This window comes from Quercus suber, unplaced genomic scaffold (genome assembly GCF_002906115.3).
Source record: "Quercus suber isolate HL8 unplaced genomic scaffold, Cork oak 2.0 scaffold_430, whole genome shotgun sequence".
NCBI classification, from domain to species: Eukaryota; Viridiplantae; Streptophyta; class Magnoliopsida; order Fagales; family Fagaceae; genus Quercus; species Quercus suber.
Genome location: NW_027069881.1, coordinates 122,346 through 138,981, shown reverse-complemented (window position 1 = coordinate 138,981; position 16,636 = coordinate 122,346). Strand labels below are relative to the sequence as shown.

Here is a 16,636-nt window from a genome sequence, read left to right as displayed (position 1 = left end):
ATAGGTTCGTGTGTTTAAGGTAGAATTGTGTGTGTGTATATATATATATATTTATATATATTTTGGAAGGAAAATTAGGATGGAAAGTTGATATCAGTGACCATGTTGATGAAACACAGCTGCTACACCTACACACTTCCATATTCAGTAATTTTGATTGGAAAATGCTAAGGAATACCCCTAGGACATTGATTAATAATTTATTTAAAGAAAGTTTTGATGGGAAAAGAAAAAAAAAAGTAATTAATATTTTGATAGCTTTTTTCATTTTCCATAAAAATTGTGTTTTCTTAAAATGGATTGTTAAATAATGCTCTAAAAACACTCATTAACATGACCCATTTTGATTTGTTAGGTGAGCACTCTGATGACTCAAAAGGATTGCGGAAGCTACACCCAAAATATAATGGGACTCCTTAATCCTATATATTATCTACGGAAGTGACAAACAAAGTTCCTAAAAACTATGACTAGTTAAATCAAATTTCCTAGTGATGGTTGATGACTCGGGACTCGGAAAATTTTATACAAGAGCTAGCCAATGACGACCTAACATTAATATTATTGAAAGGAATCTAGATTATTTATCGTACGTACCTAAGTGTCTTGTTTAATCTCCTAGTGCTAGTGGAAGTGGTGTGTTGTCTCATAACTTCTAGCCTCTGAATTGGGTCGTACCATATTCGCATAATACTAAAACTTATATACAAATTTCTTAAGACTTCTTCACCAAAAAAAAAATTTCTTAAGACTTTTTAGTTAGAAATAAAGGAAGAAAGAAAAAGAAAAAGAAAAAGAATGTTTTCTTTTTCGATTGAAAGATACTAATAAAGTCTATAAAGATAGAATGTCTTCTGTCCATGCATGAATGAGTAAATTCTGTCGTTTTGTTTTGGGAGTTATTCATTGAGCAAACTACATGATACTTTCTTTTGTCACTTTTTTGTTGGTTCTACATCCAAGGGATTTACTTTAAAGCTTTTTAAGGAACACAATTAATGCATGCCTTTCAAATAAAAAGATGTTAATGCTATGTTTACAATATTTTCAAAATAATTGTACAAAAAACTCTTAGGTATTAAGTTGTTCTTAGTTATAATTCGGGTTACTACTAACATAACTTTTTTATCTACTAGTAATAATTTGTTATCAAAAATTTGTTATGAAAATATAGTGAATTTAACATTATTCCTTTTAAAATTGTTTCCTTTAATTAAAATGCAAATAAAGTTAATGAAAAATTAATAAGTTCTTAAATAAAAATAAATAAATGTTAATTTACTAAAGTTGTAATTATAATCAAATTTATTACTTTATAAAGGTTATATATTGTGGGACATTCCAAAATGAAATATAGGACTCGCAAAAAGGAAATAAATGGATTAGTTTATTAGAAGGACTATGGAATTGGAGAAATTATAAGGTTCTTATGGTGGACAAATAACATTGCTGAGTTAGAAAATTTTTTTAAACAAAAATTGATTATTGATTCAGCAATTTTAAACAAGTAAAAATCTTTTACTGAAATGATGAGCAAGTGACGTGGTCCACCAAATAACGATATAATTTCTCTTGGAATTGACACTGTCATGAAGTTAATGGTAACTTTGACTTCGTAAATCATTGCGTTTTCTTCTCTAAAGGAAATGTCCCATTAAGATTAATTTCATTTATTGCACTATATATATAGAAAGCCATCAAGTGCTTCGACCTTTGGCTGGTCTTCAAGCACGCATCCAAAATCCTTTTTTAGTTGAAAAAAAAAAATAAAAAGACCTCTGGAAACCTATTATGGTGGCTGAAGAAGGAGAAGCAATTGAATAAGTTAATCTCTTTGTTTTAGGACTAGGCAAAAATTGTTTAACCTATATTCGCAGTTTATTGTTAGAAACTTAAGATAGAGCTAGCATAAGCGTATAGTATAAGACATAGCAAGATTAATTTTTTTTATTAAGTATAGCAACCCCTGTAAGAACCACTTGCATATAAAGAAACATATTTAGTAGGATATCTTTGCTATCCCATGTAGATTAATTACTATTATTTGTGTCCATCCGATTGATGGACCACATATTGGATTAACAAATAGATTGGCACATCATAGACCCAAGCATCCAATTATTCTTGTCATTCTTGACACTGTATTACATTATATGAGCAATGGTCCACAATTGATGCCTGGTGAGGTGAAATAAAATTTGACCTATATAGGGCCTAAGCAACGGCTGAGCTAGGGGGGATTGCCACCCCTGCAATTATAATTTTGGTGATATATATATATATATATTCTTAAACAAGAGTTTTAATTATATGAAAAATAGCATTATTATTATATTTTAAATATTTTTATATATAATATTAGATTTCAAACTATTTTACAATAATTTATTACCCTTTACAAAAATTTGTATAGAAACAGTAAAATATGATGATAATTATATTTAAAAAAAAAAAAAAAAAAAACTCCAACATCCAATATTGTTTTAAGATAAGCTTAGAAGTTCGAATGAATACTGATATTTTTATTTAAATATATACGAAAATTTTGATGAAAATATTATGCATGTGACAAAAAAACCTATCTTTTTATGCATTTTCTTATATTAAAATATCAAGTAATATTTAAATAAATGGTTTTTTTTTTTTTGTGTGTGTGTGTGTGTGTTCACATGCATGTGTGTTCATAAATTAAAATATCACGTAATATTTAAATGAATAGTTTTTTTTCTTAGTGTATGTATTTACATGCATGTGTGTAAATGCGTCTGTCAAATATAAATTTTATCTCATTCGCTCAGCCATTATCCAAGGTTAATTAAAACATAATTAGTTCAGTGATATGGTTAATATTTGGGGTAGTATGATGGGTAGATTAGCTGATTCATCCTGTTATTTTTGTACCGACAGGTAAAGAGCAATGAAGATGTTGGAATAATCATCTCTAGAAAGGGTAATGCGTGTAAGGCTGAAAGCTCATAAACAAAAGGAAAAATGTAGCCATGTAGGCAAAGCACTTTGAAAGTGGAATAAGTCAATTTTCTTTCCAAGTTCGATTTTACCATTGTGACACACTGACACTAGGTCCTTCCCCCTCCCACCAAGAAAAAAACAATGAAGAAGAAGAAGAGAAAGACAATTATGTAAGCAATCTGGAAAAGGTGTCAAAAAAAATGAGGGTTTATGGTCACCACAGAATTAAATTGTCCTTTTCTTGTAGTTGAAAGACTTCACTATCACCCACAAGATTATGAGAAGTGTTGAGCATGTTACTTGCTTCTGACTTCTGAACTTAGCTCTTGCTAATGAAACTTGATTAAAAATGTATACTTAGTTGAGATTGCAACTCGAACTAAATTCTTACTTTTATGATCACATCAAGGGAGGACAATATGTCTTCCAATAATGTTGGTTGAACATTACAATTCATGAGTAATACAAAAGGCAAGTAATCCTAGTGTTAGAATTGTGGATGGATGGGCTGCTTGAAATTTAGCTTTTTGATAATGGCTTGGCACTCGAAGCTTCCTAACAATTGTTGTCATTGAAATTTTCAATTAAAGAGCACACGATACAATACATTAAGGACTCCTCTTCTATGAAGAGAATGACCTTAAGAAAACATTTATTTGAAAGTAACCTAAATGAAACATAAATTTTGAGAGTGTAGAGAGGTTCATATATATATATATATATAAATATATGTGTGCGTACCCAACTAAGTGTAGAAATTGTTATTGTACGTATACCATAGTAAAGGTGGAATTTGAGTTGGCTTTGAGGTTATATCTTATTATAAAAATATTTAAAATAAATATATATATAGATAGTTAAATAAACTAGCTAATGAAACATATATATTATGGTGATAATATTAATTATAAATTTTGGAGTAGGAAATGGAAGGAGGAATGGAAAAAGTTGAGTACTCAAAGTGGAAAGAATTCAAAAATAGCACTCATTGAAACCCAAAAGCTCAGGAATTGGTTCTGAATATTGCTAGGGCAAGAAAGAAAGAGAAGAAAAAACGTCATGACAGGGTGGGATTGATGTCATCATGTACAAACCCCACCCAAACCCAAAGCCTTCTCGTGGGGTTATGTTGGTGCTAGTGCAGCTATCATCAAATGTTTGAATAGGGTATTTAAAAAAAAAAAACTAAATTCCACAACATCAAATAAATAAATAAAATAAAATAAATAAAAGAAAAATAAACAAATAAATCTAAAAGATGAATAGAAAAATAAACCAATGGGGACCAAAGCAGCCATGCGTGTGACCACAAAGGGTGTCCTATAACAAATTAAAACCCTTCTTTAAGTTTCCATTCCCTATATAGCAAAAAAAATAAAAAGGGAAATATATATATATATATAAATGTAAAAAAAAAAAAAAAAAAACAATAGAAAGAACTAGCTAGAAAGCCAAAACAAATAGTATCATAGAACAGAGAAAGAAAAAAAGGGTTACTGAGTAGTGACTGACCTAATAGGGTAAAAGAAGCCTTCCGTACCAAAGGCAAGGAACATGGGGGAGACACAAATATGAACTTGTTGGTACTTGGTATCTGATGGGTTATACAATTAATGCTAATCTCAACAAATATGATTATATAAGTTTTTCCTTAATTAAATACAACCTTCTGGTTAAAAGAAATTCCTGTACAATCTTATCTTTGGGCAATATACAACATGAAAAATAACTCACCAACTTTTGTTGAATGTATTCTACTTGAGAATATGTTTCTACAAATGAATATATTAAAATTTTTATTTTAGAATTTCCAAACCAAAAGAAAAGGGAATTTATGATTTGCGAAATAGATTTTTTAATATCTTTTTTTTTTTTTTTTTGAGGATTTAAAACAATAATTTTTTTTAAAGAATTTGAAAGTTAAAATTTTTATAAATTTTCATACTTAGGATATGAGACAAACCTCTCTCTATATATATATTCATAAGTGCTTGTCAAGTATTTTTTAAATTGTGTCAATGGTGAATTTTAGTACAAAATCAATCGTAGATGATCATGAGTTTTTAGGATTTAAAAGAATATTAAGTTCTATTGTAACAGATGATTGAATTGAAATATAATAAAAAAAATCCTTTTTTGCATTGGTTTACGTTTTTTTTCATTGAATAATTGCTAGTTCATTTTTCACATATTAATCTAATCTTAAAATTTAGTATATTTTTTTTATTTTTAAAATGGTTTTTTTAATGCTTTGGTTGGCCCCCAAAAATGAAATTCTAGTTATATATGTGTTTAGGGTTTAAGAATTATGAGATCTAAGGTTCCAGAATATAATGATTACAAATTTTAGATTTTTTAAGATAAAGTTGAAGTACAAGCGTAAAAACATTATTTACTTCATTTTGCATATTTTTGTTCATATAAATGCACCTTAACCGGTATTCTTGGATACTCATGATCGTTAACAAAACCCTCACGTCCAATCCAAAATTTGAGGTTTATATTATCTCATTTTCTATAAGCAAATATAAAACAAAAAGATAAAATAAAAGTAGTAGATTTAAAATAGAAAGAAGTATAAAAATTATAAAAGAGCTTCTTATTGTTAAATTTACTGGATGGAACATGTCTAATCACCATACAACATCAAGTCATCTTAACATAAATAACTCTCTGTCTTTTCAACTCACCTTCAATCGAGTCTGAGTCGATCAAAACAAATCTCTCAACACACTCTTGACTGAGACACAAGAAACCTAATTTATATTTAGGTTGTTTAAGTCGGTAAGTATCTAGGATATTGCACTGTTGGTGTCTAGGAAATTACTATACATGCATAAGTATAGAAGGACACTTATTAGTCGATGGTAGCCGTGCACATCAAAAAAAACCCCAGAACCTTCTTTCACCACAAATAGGGAGTACACAAAAGTGAATTTGAAGAAGATGTTCTAGTCGATGATCAAAGCTGAAGCCACAATTGATTATACCGTAGAAAAGAAGTCTTTAATGTGATCTTTGAAGTCATGGACGCAGTTCATGGGAGAATTTCAATTTATAAAAGCGAAATGACTTAGAGCATATGGTGGATTTCCATTTGTAAGTATCTACGATATAGTGACTAGGGATATGAGCATTTCTCAATGGTAAAATTCAATTTTAATTAGTGAAATTCTTATTGGGATTAGCTTTTTGGTAGATGTTTTCTACTTTGTCTTCATATGACTATGTTATTTATTTCCATAATTGTTGTTTATTTGATGCATGTTTGGACTGTAGCTATCGATAGGAGAATGCTTTTTATTTTTTATGAGAAACAAACACACACATATACAAGGGAGAGGAAAAAAGGTAATAGGAAATTGAATTGAATACATAATTGATTAATTAATCAAGTTGATTAAATCCTTATTGAAATCAACCAGGGAATCTAAAACACTTTTCAATACACTGTTATGGGGTTAATATCAGTTGTTCGATACCTTCTATTTATATGCATATGAAACCAAAAATAAAAAATAAACAAATCTACTAGTTGTAATTTATTTATATATGTCATTTGTTGGGCTATACAAAAACAATAAGAAGGCTCTAAATCTTTATCTATAACAGAGAGAATCCGATCTTGAACCCTTGATCAAAAGGATGAGACGAAAAAAACACAGGAAAGGAAGAAAGATTTATTATCTCTTTCTCTTTCTCTCTCTCTCACTAAACAATTATTATGTTGAAAAGAGAAATGAAAAAGTATGCAGGGTTAATGATTTTAGTTCAACTTTTGTTAACCATGCTGCTTATATAACTGTGTAATTACCCAGAACTTGCCGGGCAAAGGGTTTGAGCCTTTTTCCTGTTTTTTAGTACCATTAAACCTCTTTAGGCCCAAGCAGCAAGCTAAGCGGCTAAAAGCAGAGAATAGAGCTTCTGTTTTATGAAACTAGGAAGACAATGACTGGAGGAGCTTTGAACACCGTGCCATATGTCAAAAGTAATCGGGTACATCTATTAGTCTATCGGTGTTGTGCCCTTTTCAGTTTCGATATACAACTTGCCAATAGCCTCAATTCATATAGCAGACAAAGTACTAGCATTTTCTTTCCCAAACTTTGATTAGCTTCAAAATTTAATTTTAACCAAAATTTGAGGTATGGTAGCTTAAGTAAAGTTTTAAGGACCACTAACCCATGTTTGGTAAGTTAGTACCTCCTCAAGCCATAGACTTATATGGCTTGAGAGGTTAAAACAAATCTAGGTTCGAGTGATCCCCGAGATGGGGTGGGGTTATTTGTAAAGTTCTTAATCAAGATAAAAACAAAAGTACATTTTGAAGCTGTTTTATTTTAGGTTATTTAAGTAAAAATAATCATATAATTTTATTGATTAATACAACAACATGGTTGAATTCAATTGAAGAATTTAAAGCATAATATATATATATATATATAAATTATTACAAAATTTTATCGCAAATTATATATCTCATTTGTTTTTAGGAAATATATATCTCCATGTTAAAATAAGAAAGAAAAAGAAGACAAAGATAGGAAGGGCAAAAAGTAAAGATAGAAAGGAGTGGAGCTACAGTTTTGTCCTTTTTTTATGCTACCGAATATCGGAAATAACCAATGAATTACAATTTTTTTCCTAGTTTGTAAAATATTACTAGGTTATTAAACTTCCTATTAAAATATAGAATAGTATTTTCACGTTGGATTAGTGATACTGTATATAAATTTTATAATTCAATGACTAAACTTTTAAATGTAAATAAAAAAATTATTAAATATTTTTTTTATGTGACATCAACCACATTCCTCATCATCAGTCAGCATATTAGTTTTTATGCATTTTTTAATAAACTTTTTTTTGAGGGGATATTTTTTAATAAACTTGATAGATAGTACTTTCTAACATTTTTTTTTTATTGAGATATATCTCTTTGGACCCGCTGCAGCCGTTGAAAGCATGTCTCTATAACTAGACCAAAGGTCTATGATTCCTTACACTAGCTATGTAGGAGTACTTGTTTTTTTAGGACTTGTGTACTTATATATTTAATTAGTGCTCTAATATTCTTCTGAATTAACACATCTCTATCGCTTTTGACTCAAAAAAAAAAAAAAAAAAAAGAGTTGCCCATCATGTAATAACCATGGCAAAGCTCAAACCCATCTTATACGAAGATGTGTATACATGTACACAAATCTTTGATCTATGCCTAGCTACCAAAGGACATAAATTCCAAAAGGACCGGTAAGAGCCATCAATACATATGTAACTGAAACCAAGAAAACATAGGAGGAGGACCTAGAAAGAGAGAGAGAGAAAGAGAAGGGGGGGTGGTGGAGTATGTTCCAAGACACAATGATTACATGGTCTTGGGGAAGCAGAAAAGGGTGGCGTGGAGATAGCGAAGAGTATGGAAGAACGTGGGGGCTTGACCGAGGTAGTAGAGGAAAGGTCCTAAAAGATGAAATAGAAAGAAAAAAAAAACACATAAATAATCTAATACAAAAAATAAAAATAAAAAAATAAAGAAAGAAAAGGGTTAGCTAAGCCTTTTATCATGATGATACTCTCAGCCTTTTTGGTCTTTGGTCGGTCGACAATCTGTGTGTTGTGTGTTCACTCTGTTTTTGCTTGTGTTTCCCATCTCTCTTTCTCTCTCTAACTGCGCTTGTGGAGTGTAATTATACACTTTGAACCAATCACAAAGCAACAACCACATGTTGTTTTAGTTTAGAGTAATGATCTTTTTTAATTCTATAGTTACATTAGAATTATAGCATATAATTGCATTGAACTATAAAACTCTGAATTAATTTAGAGTATTGTTAGGTCACAACATTTATTATAATATGACTTAATTGTAATAATATCATTTTTGTATGAGTTTATTGTTGACATCATTTTTACCATCTATCAATTTACAATAAACTAGGTTATTGGTTATAAAATTTTTTTTTTTTAAAAATGTGATTTTAATTCGCATATCATAGGTACAATTCTTTTTGGTAGAAATAAATTATATAAGTTAAAAACATACCCCACCCTGAAAGCTACAGGGATCCATGGATAGAGAGAATGCCGTAAGAAGAAAGGAAAGGAAAGGAGACTAGCAGTACTCAAACAGGCTCTATATATTAGAGTGGTGGGAGAGGGGGCAGAAGAGCAAAGAAAAAAACAAAGAAACCAAAAAGATACCAACAAAGCACAAAGGAAAAGGAAAGGCTTGGCTAAGGCAAAGGATAAAAAGGGTCATCACTCACTTACTCACTCACCCCCCACAAAGGCTTGTGGCAGGAAAAACCTACCCAAGTGAAAGAGATATCATCATCATCATATACCACAAGTGAGAGAGATAGCTAGATAGAGAGGACTCTCTGAAACACCAAGATCATCATCTTTCATCCATCAAGATATATCAAACAAGGTCTGTCTGTCTGCCTTATTTTCTTTTCAAGCATTTCTTCCTTTAGTAATAATACCCTTTTTCACTCTCTTATTCCTAGTGTGAAACAAAACCAACTTCCTTACCTTTTTCTTTGAATTCTCTCTCTCTTATTCAGATCAGAAAGCAATACAAGTTCCAACTTGTTCCATATTTTTAGTTACATATATACATAGAGAGAAAGCTAGAGAGAAAGAGAGAGATGTGTGGAAAGAAAGAAGAAGATCAAGGAGAGTGTTCTCAAAGTGTCAATAATATTAACATACAAAGTTTCCAGGAACAGTTACTTCTTCAACAACACCAACAGATGCAACAACACCATCATCATCAACAACAACAACAAAATAGTGACATATATGGAGGCGGAAGAGGATTGATTTTCCCTGAGCCAATCTTACAACCATGGTCTCTCCCTCCAGTCCATGCCTTCAACCAAGCTCACTTTGCTACAAACCCTGTCCGAGACCATGACCCATTTCTGGTCCCTCCACCACCATCATCGTATGCCAGTTTATTCAACAGAAGAGCTCCTTCTCTACAGTTTGCCTATGATGGTCCATCTTCAGATCATCTCAGAATCATATCTGACACTCTTGGACCTGTTGTTCAATCCGGTTCAGCTCCTTTTGGGCTTCAAGCTGAGTTGGGCAAACTCACTGCCCAAGAAATCATGGATGCTAAGGCTCTTGCTGCTTCTAAGAGTCATAGTGAAGCTGAGAGGAGGAGAAGAGAGAGAATCAACAACCATCTTGCTAAGCTGCGTAGCTTATTGCCCAGCACCACCAAAGTAAGTACTTAAAAAAATAATCATAAATACATATACATATATATCAACACGCGTACAACATGTTGTTTTTTATTTAGGTTTCATATACCTTTATACTTTTCTTGTACACTTTTTGTTTTGTATGTATCATAACAAACTTAATGAGCTTTTTCAATCAAAGATCTCTTTAGATTTTCCTAAGATTCTAGTTATTTTAGGTTGTGCCTTCAAAACCTACCATTAGATATGAGATAGATAGTGTAGTCACGTTTAGTCACATTTTTTTCTTTTCTTTTCTGTTAAATATGAAGCTCTTTATTGTTGTGTTTCTTTTGGCTTATTCTTTTTCTGAGTCTTGTGGTAGTTCCGAGGAGAGGAAAAAAACGAAAAAAAAAAAAGGGAATAAGCGTTAATGTCGCTAAGTTGATATGATAAAGAGGAACAATGGAGCAGTTGAAAAGCTTGCCATGGAAATTTCTTGCCGGATATCAGTCAAACCAAAGTTAGAGAATGAAAAGATATAAAGACAGACAAACTAACATTATTGTCAGTCACACACACACACTGTAGACTATACTCTTCACGCTATACATCGATCCATGCCTTACCTTCAAAAATGAAAAACCCCACCATTAAAATCCCACTACTACTTTCATTTCTCAACTAGAAAAAACCTCAAATCACATTCATATTTATGTATTGTTATTCCATTAGCAAAAAGATACTAACTTTGATGATTGGTTCATTGTTGGTTATATGATATAGACGGACAAAGCTTCATTATTAGCAGAAGTAATACAACACGTTAAAGAGCTAAAGCGCCAGACTTCTTTGATAGCAGAAACGAGTCCAGTACCCACTGAAGTAGACGAGTTAACCGTCGATACATCTGATGAGGATGGTAAGTTTGTGATCAAAGCCTCACTTTGCTGCGAGGATAGGTCTGATCTTTTGCCTGATCTCATCAAAACCTTGAAAGCTTTACGTTTAAGAACTTTAAAAGCTGAGATTACAACACTTGGGGGTCGTGTAAAGAACGTTCTTTTCATTACTGGGGAAGAGGATTCAAGTAGTAGCGACGAGCAAAACCAAAACCAGCAGCAACAGCAATATTGTATAAGTTCAATTCAAGATGCGCTTAAAGCAGTGATGGAAAAGACTAATGGGGATGAGTCTTCTTCTGGGAATGTTAAGAGGCAAAGGACTAATGTGAATATCCTTGAACACAGGTCGATTTAATTTACTAAGACCTTACATGCACTTTCTTCTGATCTTTTTTTCATCATTATCTTCTTCTTCTTCTTCTTCTTCTTCTTCTATTTTCTTTTTGTTTTGCTTGTGGGAGTGGTTTTTTGGGGTGTTTATTATTATGTATTTCCACCAATGAACAAATAGGTAATGATGGTATGTTTTGTGTACTTGCATCACTACAAAAAATAGGAAAAATGTGTTTTGGTGTATATGTGTGTATGAGTGAGAGAGAGAGAAATTAAGAAAGAGAGAGATGGGTTTGTGGTTTGGTGGGATTTCTCATTTTAATTATTTTGTTTTGTTTTGGTTTGGTGGTTCAGAAACTGCACGTAGATGTGCTTAGTTTGTTAGATAAGGAAAAAACAGTGAGGGATCTTTTTCGTAGGGAGAGAAACCTTATTTTAAATCCTAACATAGAAAATGTGGACTTCATGGGCTCTCTCTGATCCGATTTGAACTCAAACATGCAGTCTGTGGTTTTGTTTTGTTTGTTTCTAAAGTCTCTTTCTCTATCACTCTCTTTCTCTCTCTCTCTTCAGAGTACTGGCCGAAGTATAATCATTCCTAAGAATGGTGACGATATAGTTCTCGTCATGTGCTTCGTCCCCACATGGCCACCACCAATCCATTGAGCTATATCCAACTCATAAGTACAACAAACTTCCATGCCACCCAGCTATGGTTTTTAATGGGATTCCACTACCAAAAAAAAAAAAAGAAGAAAAAAAAAGGAAAAAGAAAAAGCCCTAATGAGAGGCATGCACGTTTACAGTCACGAGGGCTAGTGATGGAGTTATATAGGGAATGTACGTTCCGCATATTAATGTTGCTGTGTTCGACCTTTTGGCTTTAATGTACTCGATCCATAGTGTTCTCTTTCACTTTGTGGTCTATGAGTAGCAATATATGAAAAATTATTAGTTTAGCATGCATTATTTATACAATATTTATACGGTAGATTAAACAAAATATGTATGATATTTTATATTTTTATGCAATGTGTATAATATGGTACATTTTTATGTAAATGTGTACGATATTATACATATTATTTATTTTTATTGTTTGTTGCAATACGTGTTAGTATATCATGGAATGTCCTGCAATTCCTGTATTATCTTCTCAAGTATCCAATCTGTTTTTCGCATGAATTTATACTGTACATATGAGGTAGCCTCTCTAGCTGCATGTCTTTTACTTTTTTGGACTGCTTTCACGCCAACATTGTGAAAATATGGTTAAGAAAAACCTGTGTAGGTGAAAATAGGTGGACAACCTGCATCTATACTGTACTTGGGGATTAGATAAATATTGAGATAAGAGCTATGTTTTTTCAAGTACAACTACAAGAAATTGTGTGTGCTCACACACATTCATATATATATATATATGGGAGAAACCATAATAGAGTTATATCTTTTCATTTTGATGCAAAGACAGATGCTCTCCTTACATGCAATGATGCAATTTTGTTGTAATTTAAATCATTCAATAGGTTAAGAATATATGTCGATCATATATGCAAAATTAATATACCATACGAGTACCAACAATGATATAGATCATTTCATTGATTTATACATAACAGGATTATTATACATGATAAATGATCCATCCTATTAACTTTGATAGTGCCTCTCTCTCTCTCTCTCTCTCTCTCTCTCTCTCTCTCTCTCTCTCTCTCTCTCTCTCTCTCTCTCTTCCTTTCTTCTCTCTCTCTCTCTCTCTCCATGCATGCACATAACTTAGTGTAACTTTTGTTAATATTACAAAATTTGATAATTTTCCATTGATTGTATTTTTTTTTCCATGAGAATCACTATGAGTTAGATTGTCTTCTTATATAAATTCTAACAAAATATTAAAATGATAAAAAATAAATAACAATCTTGTCTTTAAAATGTTTAAATTTCAAATTTTTTATACTTAGAAATTATACATAAACATGATTTCGCAAATTGAATCATAAATGTATTCATTTGACACAAATTTTAGCATGTATATTAAGAATAAAGATAACGTATAACCTAATGATTGGATTTTCAAAATACTAATTGATGTAATCTTAATAAAAAGTTGCATCGAATGTTACTTAATTGATCTTGATAAATAAACTATATCATCTTCTTATAATACCTTCCATGCACACAAAATATCAAAATAAGCAAACAATTATCTAACGTTTGAAATGTTTAATTTCAGACTTTTTTTTTTTTTTTTAAACTTTAAAACTATACACAAAACATGAGTTAATGAATTGGATAATATATATCATTTGTTTGATATGGAATTCGACAATGTGTCAAGAAAAAAAGGTTACATCAACTTGATTCTTCTTCTTTTTGATAGATATATCAACCTAATTCTTAAATATATATCATTAGTTTTATATTGATAGATTCATGGTTTTTTTTATAATTATTTTTTTTAAAGTTATGCATAAAATAAGTTTATTGATTAAATAATAAAGAATGTTTTTTGATATATATATATATATATATATGTGGGGGGGGGGGGGAAGGGCCCAGTCCAACATAATGGGTCGAAAGCCCATATGAGAGCTATTTTACGACCGAGAAGAAGGAGATGGAAAGGGAAGGGCCCATCTGGAAGTGGGACCCTTAGAAGGAAGAATTATTACAATCCGAAGAGGATATCTCCTGTCCGAAGAGGTTGTAATCCTCTGACGCAAATATTATAAATCAATTGAGTGTGTAAAATGCCAAAATGACCTTCTGAGGACTCCACCTGATCAAGATAAGCTCTGAGTATGCTGGGAAATGATAAGGATGGAGAAATATCTAAAGGGAAAGCTGCTACCACCATATTTAATATTCTGCAGCAACTTTTATGGCCGCATTTATGTGGAGAAGACCCCTGAACAGTACATCCTAACCTACCGCCACTCACACAGAGCTAAAAGAAGATGCTTGATGTGACACGTACTCAAGTAAACTCATGGATGAGGAACAAGTGAACGATGGAGATGAAGAGAAGGTGGTTATATAAAGGAAGGAGGCTCCTAACGAAAGGAGGAGAGAGAAAAAAAGAAAGGGGAAGAGGAGAGAACTGGACTGTAACCCTAAGATCATTGTTCATCAGATAATCAATAATATAGCTCTTCGGATATTTACTCTTTACATGTAGTTCCATGTTAGCTTGTGCTTGAAAGTTGTGATTCGTTGTTGTTAATCCCATATCTAGCCTAGCTCTTTCACCCATACTCTACAAGTTTATTGTTTTGAGCTTGGGCCTCAAATCCTAACCCTACAATTATAATAAATCATTCCAAGAATTTTCATGTCCCATGCATATAAAAAAGAACAACAATAATAAAGAATGTTTGATTAGGATAAAATTCTATGGTGGTAAGAGTAATGTGAATTCAATGAAAATTTTTAATTATTAAATCAATAAAAAAAATCTTTAATGGTGTAAGATTAATAAAGAATTACATTATGTGCAACTTGATGTTGTCCCATGCATATAAAAAGGACAAACAATAGAATTTATATATATTTTCCCTGACATTATGTTCACATTTTTTGATCAAATAATTTAAACCCATAAAATTTGAAATGTTTGTATTTTTGGAATTCATAATACATTGAAAAATGCTACGTTCACAATATTTTCACAACACTTTCATAACAAATCTGAAGTGACAAGTTGTTATTTACTGTTATTAGTGGATAAAAAAATAATTTGAGTAATAAGTTCAAATTAGAACCGGTAACAACTTATCACTTAAGATTTATTATAAAAATACTGTGAATATAACAATTCTGTAATACATTATGCATCGTAGTACATATATTTAGGGTTGTCCACGGGCCGGGCCAGGTTGGGTTTGTGCCCAACCTGGACTCAACCCGAATGCATCGAGTGGGGAAAAGTTTAACCCACAACCGACCCGATTCGAGTTTCGGGTCCATATCGGTTGGTTTAAGGTTCATCGGAGTGGAGCGAAATTTGGGCGGATTTTGGCTGAAATATTGCCGAATCTCGTCAAATCTGGTTGGATTTAATGAGATTTGGCCAATATTTCCCTATATCTATAAATATCAGGCCGAGATCTTGATGGATATGGCTAAAATCTACCTATCGGACGGAGTTAAAGGTTTGGACTTACCGGTTTTTTGGCCAAATTTGTGATTTCTGACGAGGGAAGAACAGCTCATCGGGTGGGTTGGGTTCGTCGGTTTCTCAAACAGTCAACCCGCAACTCGAACCAATGGTCACGAGTGCTTGCGCCGGCAACCCGCGTCCAACCATAACCAAGCTTTGATCGGGCGGTTTCGGGTGAAGATGATCGGGTTTCGAGCGGTTTGGTCAGGCCGGGTGGGTTGTGGACAGCCCTACATATATCGGAAAAGAGAAAGTATATTAATGAACTATGTGCATGCATATGCGTGGTTTCTTATTTAATATTGTAAGAGAATCACAGTACATCATCAAAATTTTGGTGTTACAAAGCACAATTTCATAGAAGAAGAGTAGTTCTTTTTTCTAAAATGTGACTAAATTATCGTATCCCATCATGATTTTGTAATGCCTTGAATCCTACTATATATACCGTGGGCATTTTCTTATTCGATTTGGAAGTTTAGCATTCTTTCCCTACACAGATTATTTTCTAAACAGTCCATTTGGACCTCGAATAAGAAGTTTTACGATTGGTGCATCACTCGATCTCTCATTTTCTTAGAACTAAATCAAATCATTTCTTTCATGAGCCTTGTACATAAATGAGGATGCATGGAGAAATATATAGTTAGAAAGGATTCCGATTTCAAACCCCAAAATGAATGATGCTCTGGGCCTGGTTCTTTCTTTTTGGTCTTTAGGCCATTTATAGGAAAACTTCTTATTTGGGCTTGGCTAGTTAGAGGGCCACTGAAAAGCTCAAGGTTTTATGTCCATTTAAAGGTCTGTTTGAGATCCACTTATTTTACTGAAATTAAAATTTTTTTGTTGAAACTACTATAAATAAAGATAAAAATTAGCTGAAATAGTACAATGAAACCCATAAATAGTGCCAAAAAGTGCAGTAAAGCCCATGAATAATAGCAAAAATAAGCTGAAAAGTAAAATAAGTTGACATTTTAATTTGGAACCAAACGCACACTTAATGTAAAAGCATTATACTTTTGGGCTCTACTAGCCAAGCCACAACTGTGAAGCCCATATTGATTAAA

The 16,636-nt window shown here is 32.0% G+C and overlaps 1 protein-coding gene across 2 annotated transcripts; it reads left to right on the top strand.

The window, feature by feature from the left end:
• The first annotated feature begins 9,121 nt into the window (after window positions 1–9,121).
• On the top strand, window positions 9,122–12,372 carry LOC112015145 (transcription factor bHLH30). 2 transcript variants are annotated; one of them, XM_065761830.1, is made up of 4 exons: window positions 9,122–9,403; window positions 9,699–10,208; window positions 10,953–11,416; window positions 11,978–12,372. In XM_065761830.1, the coding sequence occupies exons 2-4, from the start codon at window positions 9,729–9,731 to the stop codon at window positions 11,994–11,996; spliced, it is 963 nt and encodes a 320-aa protein (XP_065617902.1). In that variant the 5' UTR covers window positions 9,122–9,403; window positions 9,699–9,728; the 3' UTR covers window positions 11,997–12,372. The 2 variants fall into 2 exon arrangements, with proteins under 2 accessions (XP_065617902.1, XP_023903278.1); XM_024047510.2 differs by having other exon boundaries at window positions 9,540–10,208.
• The last annotated feature ends 4,264 nt before the right edge of the window (window positions 12,373–16,636 follow it).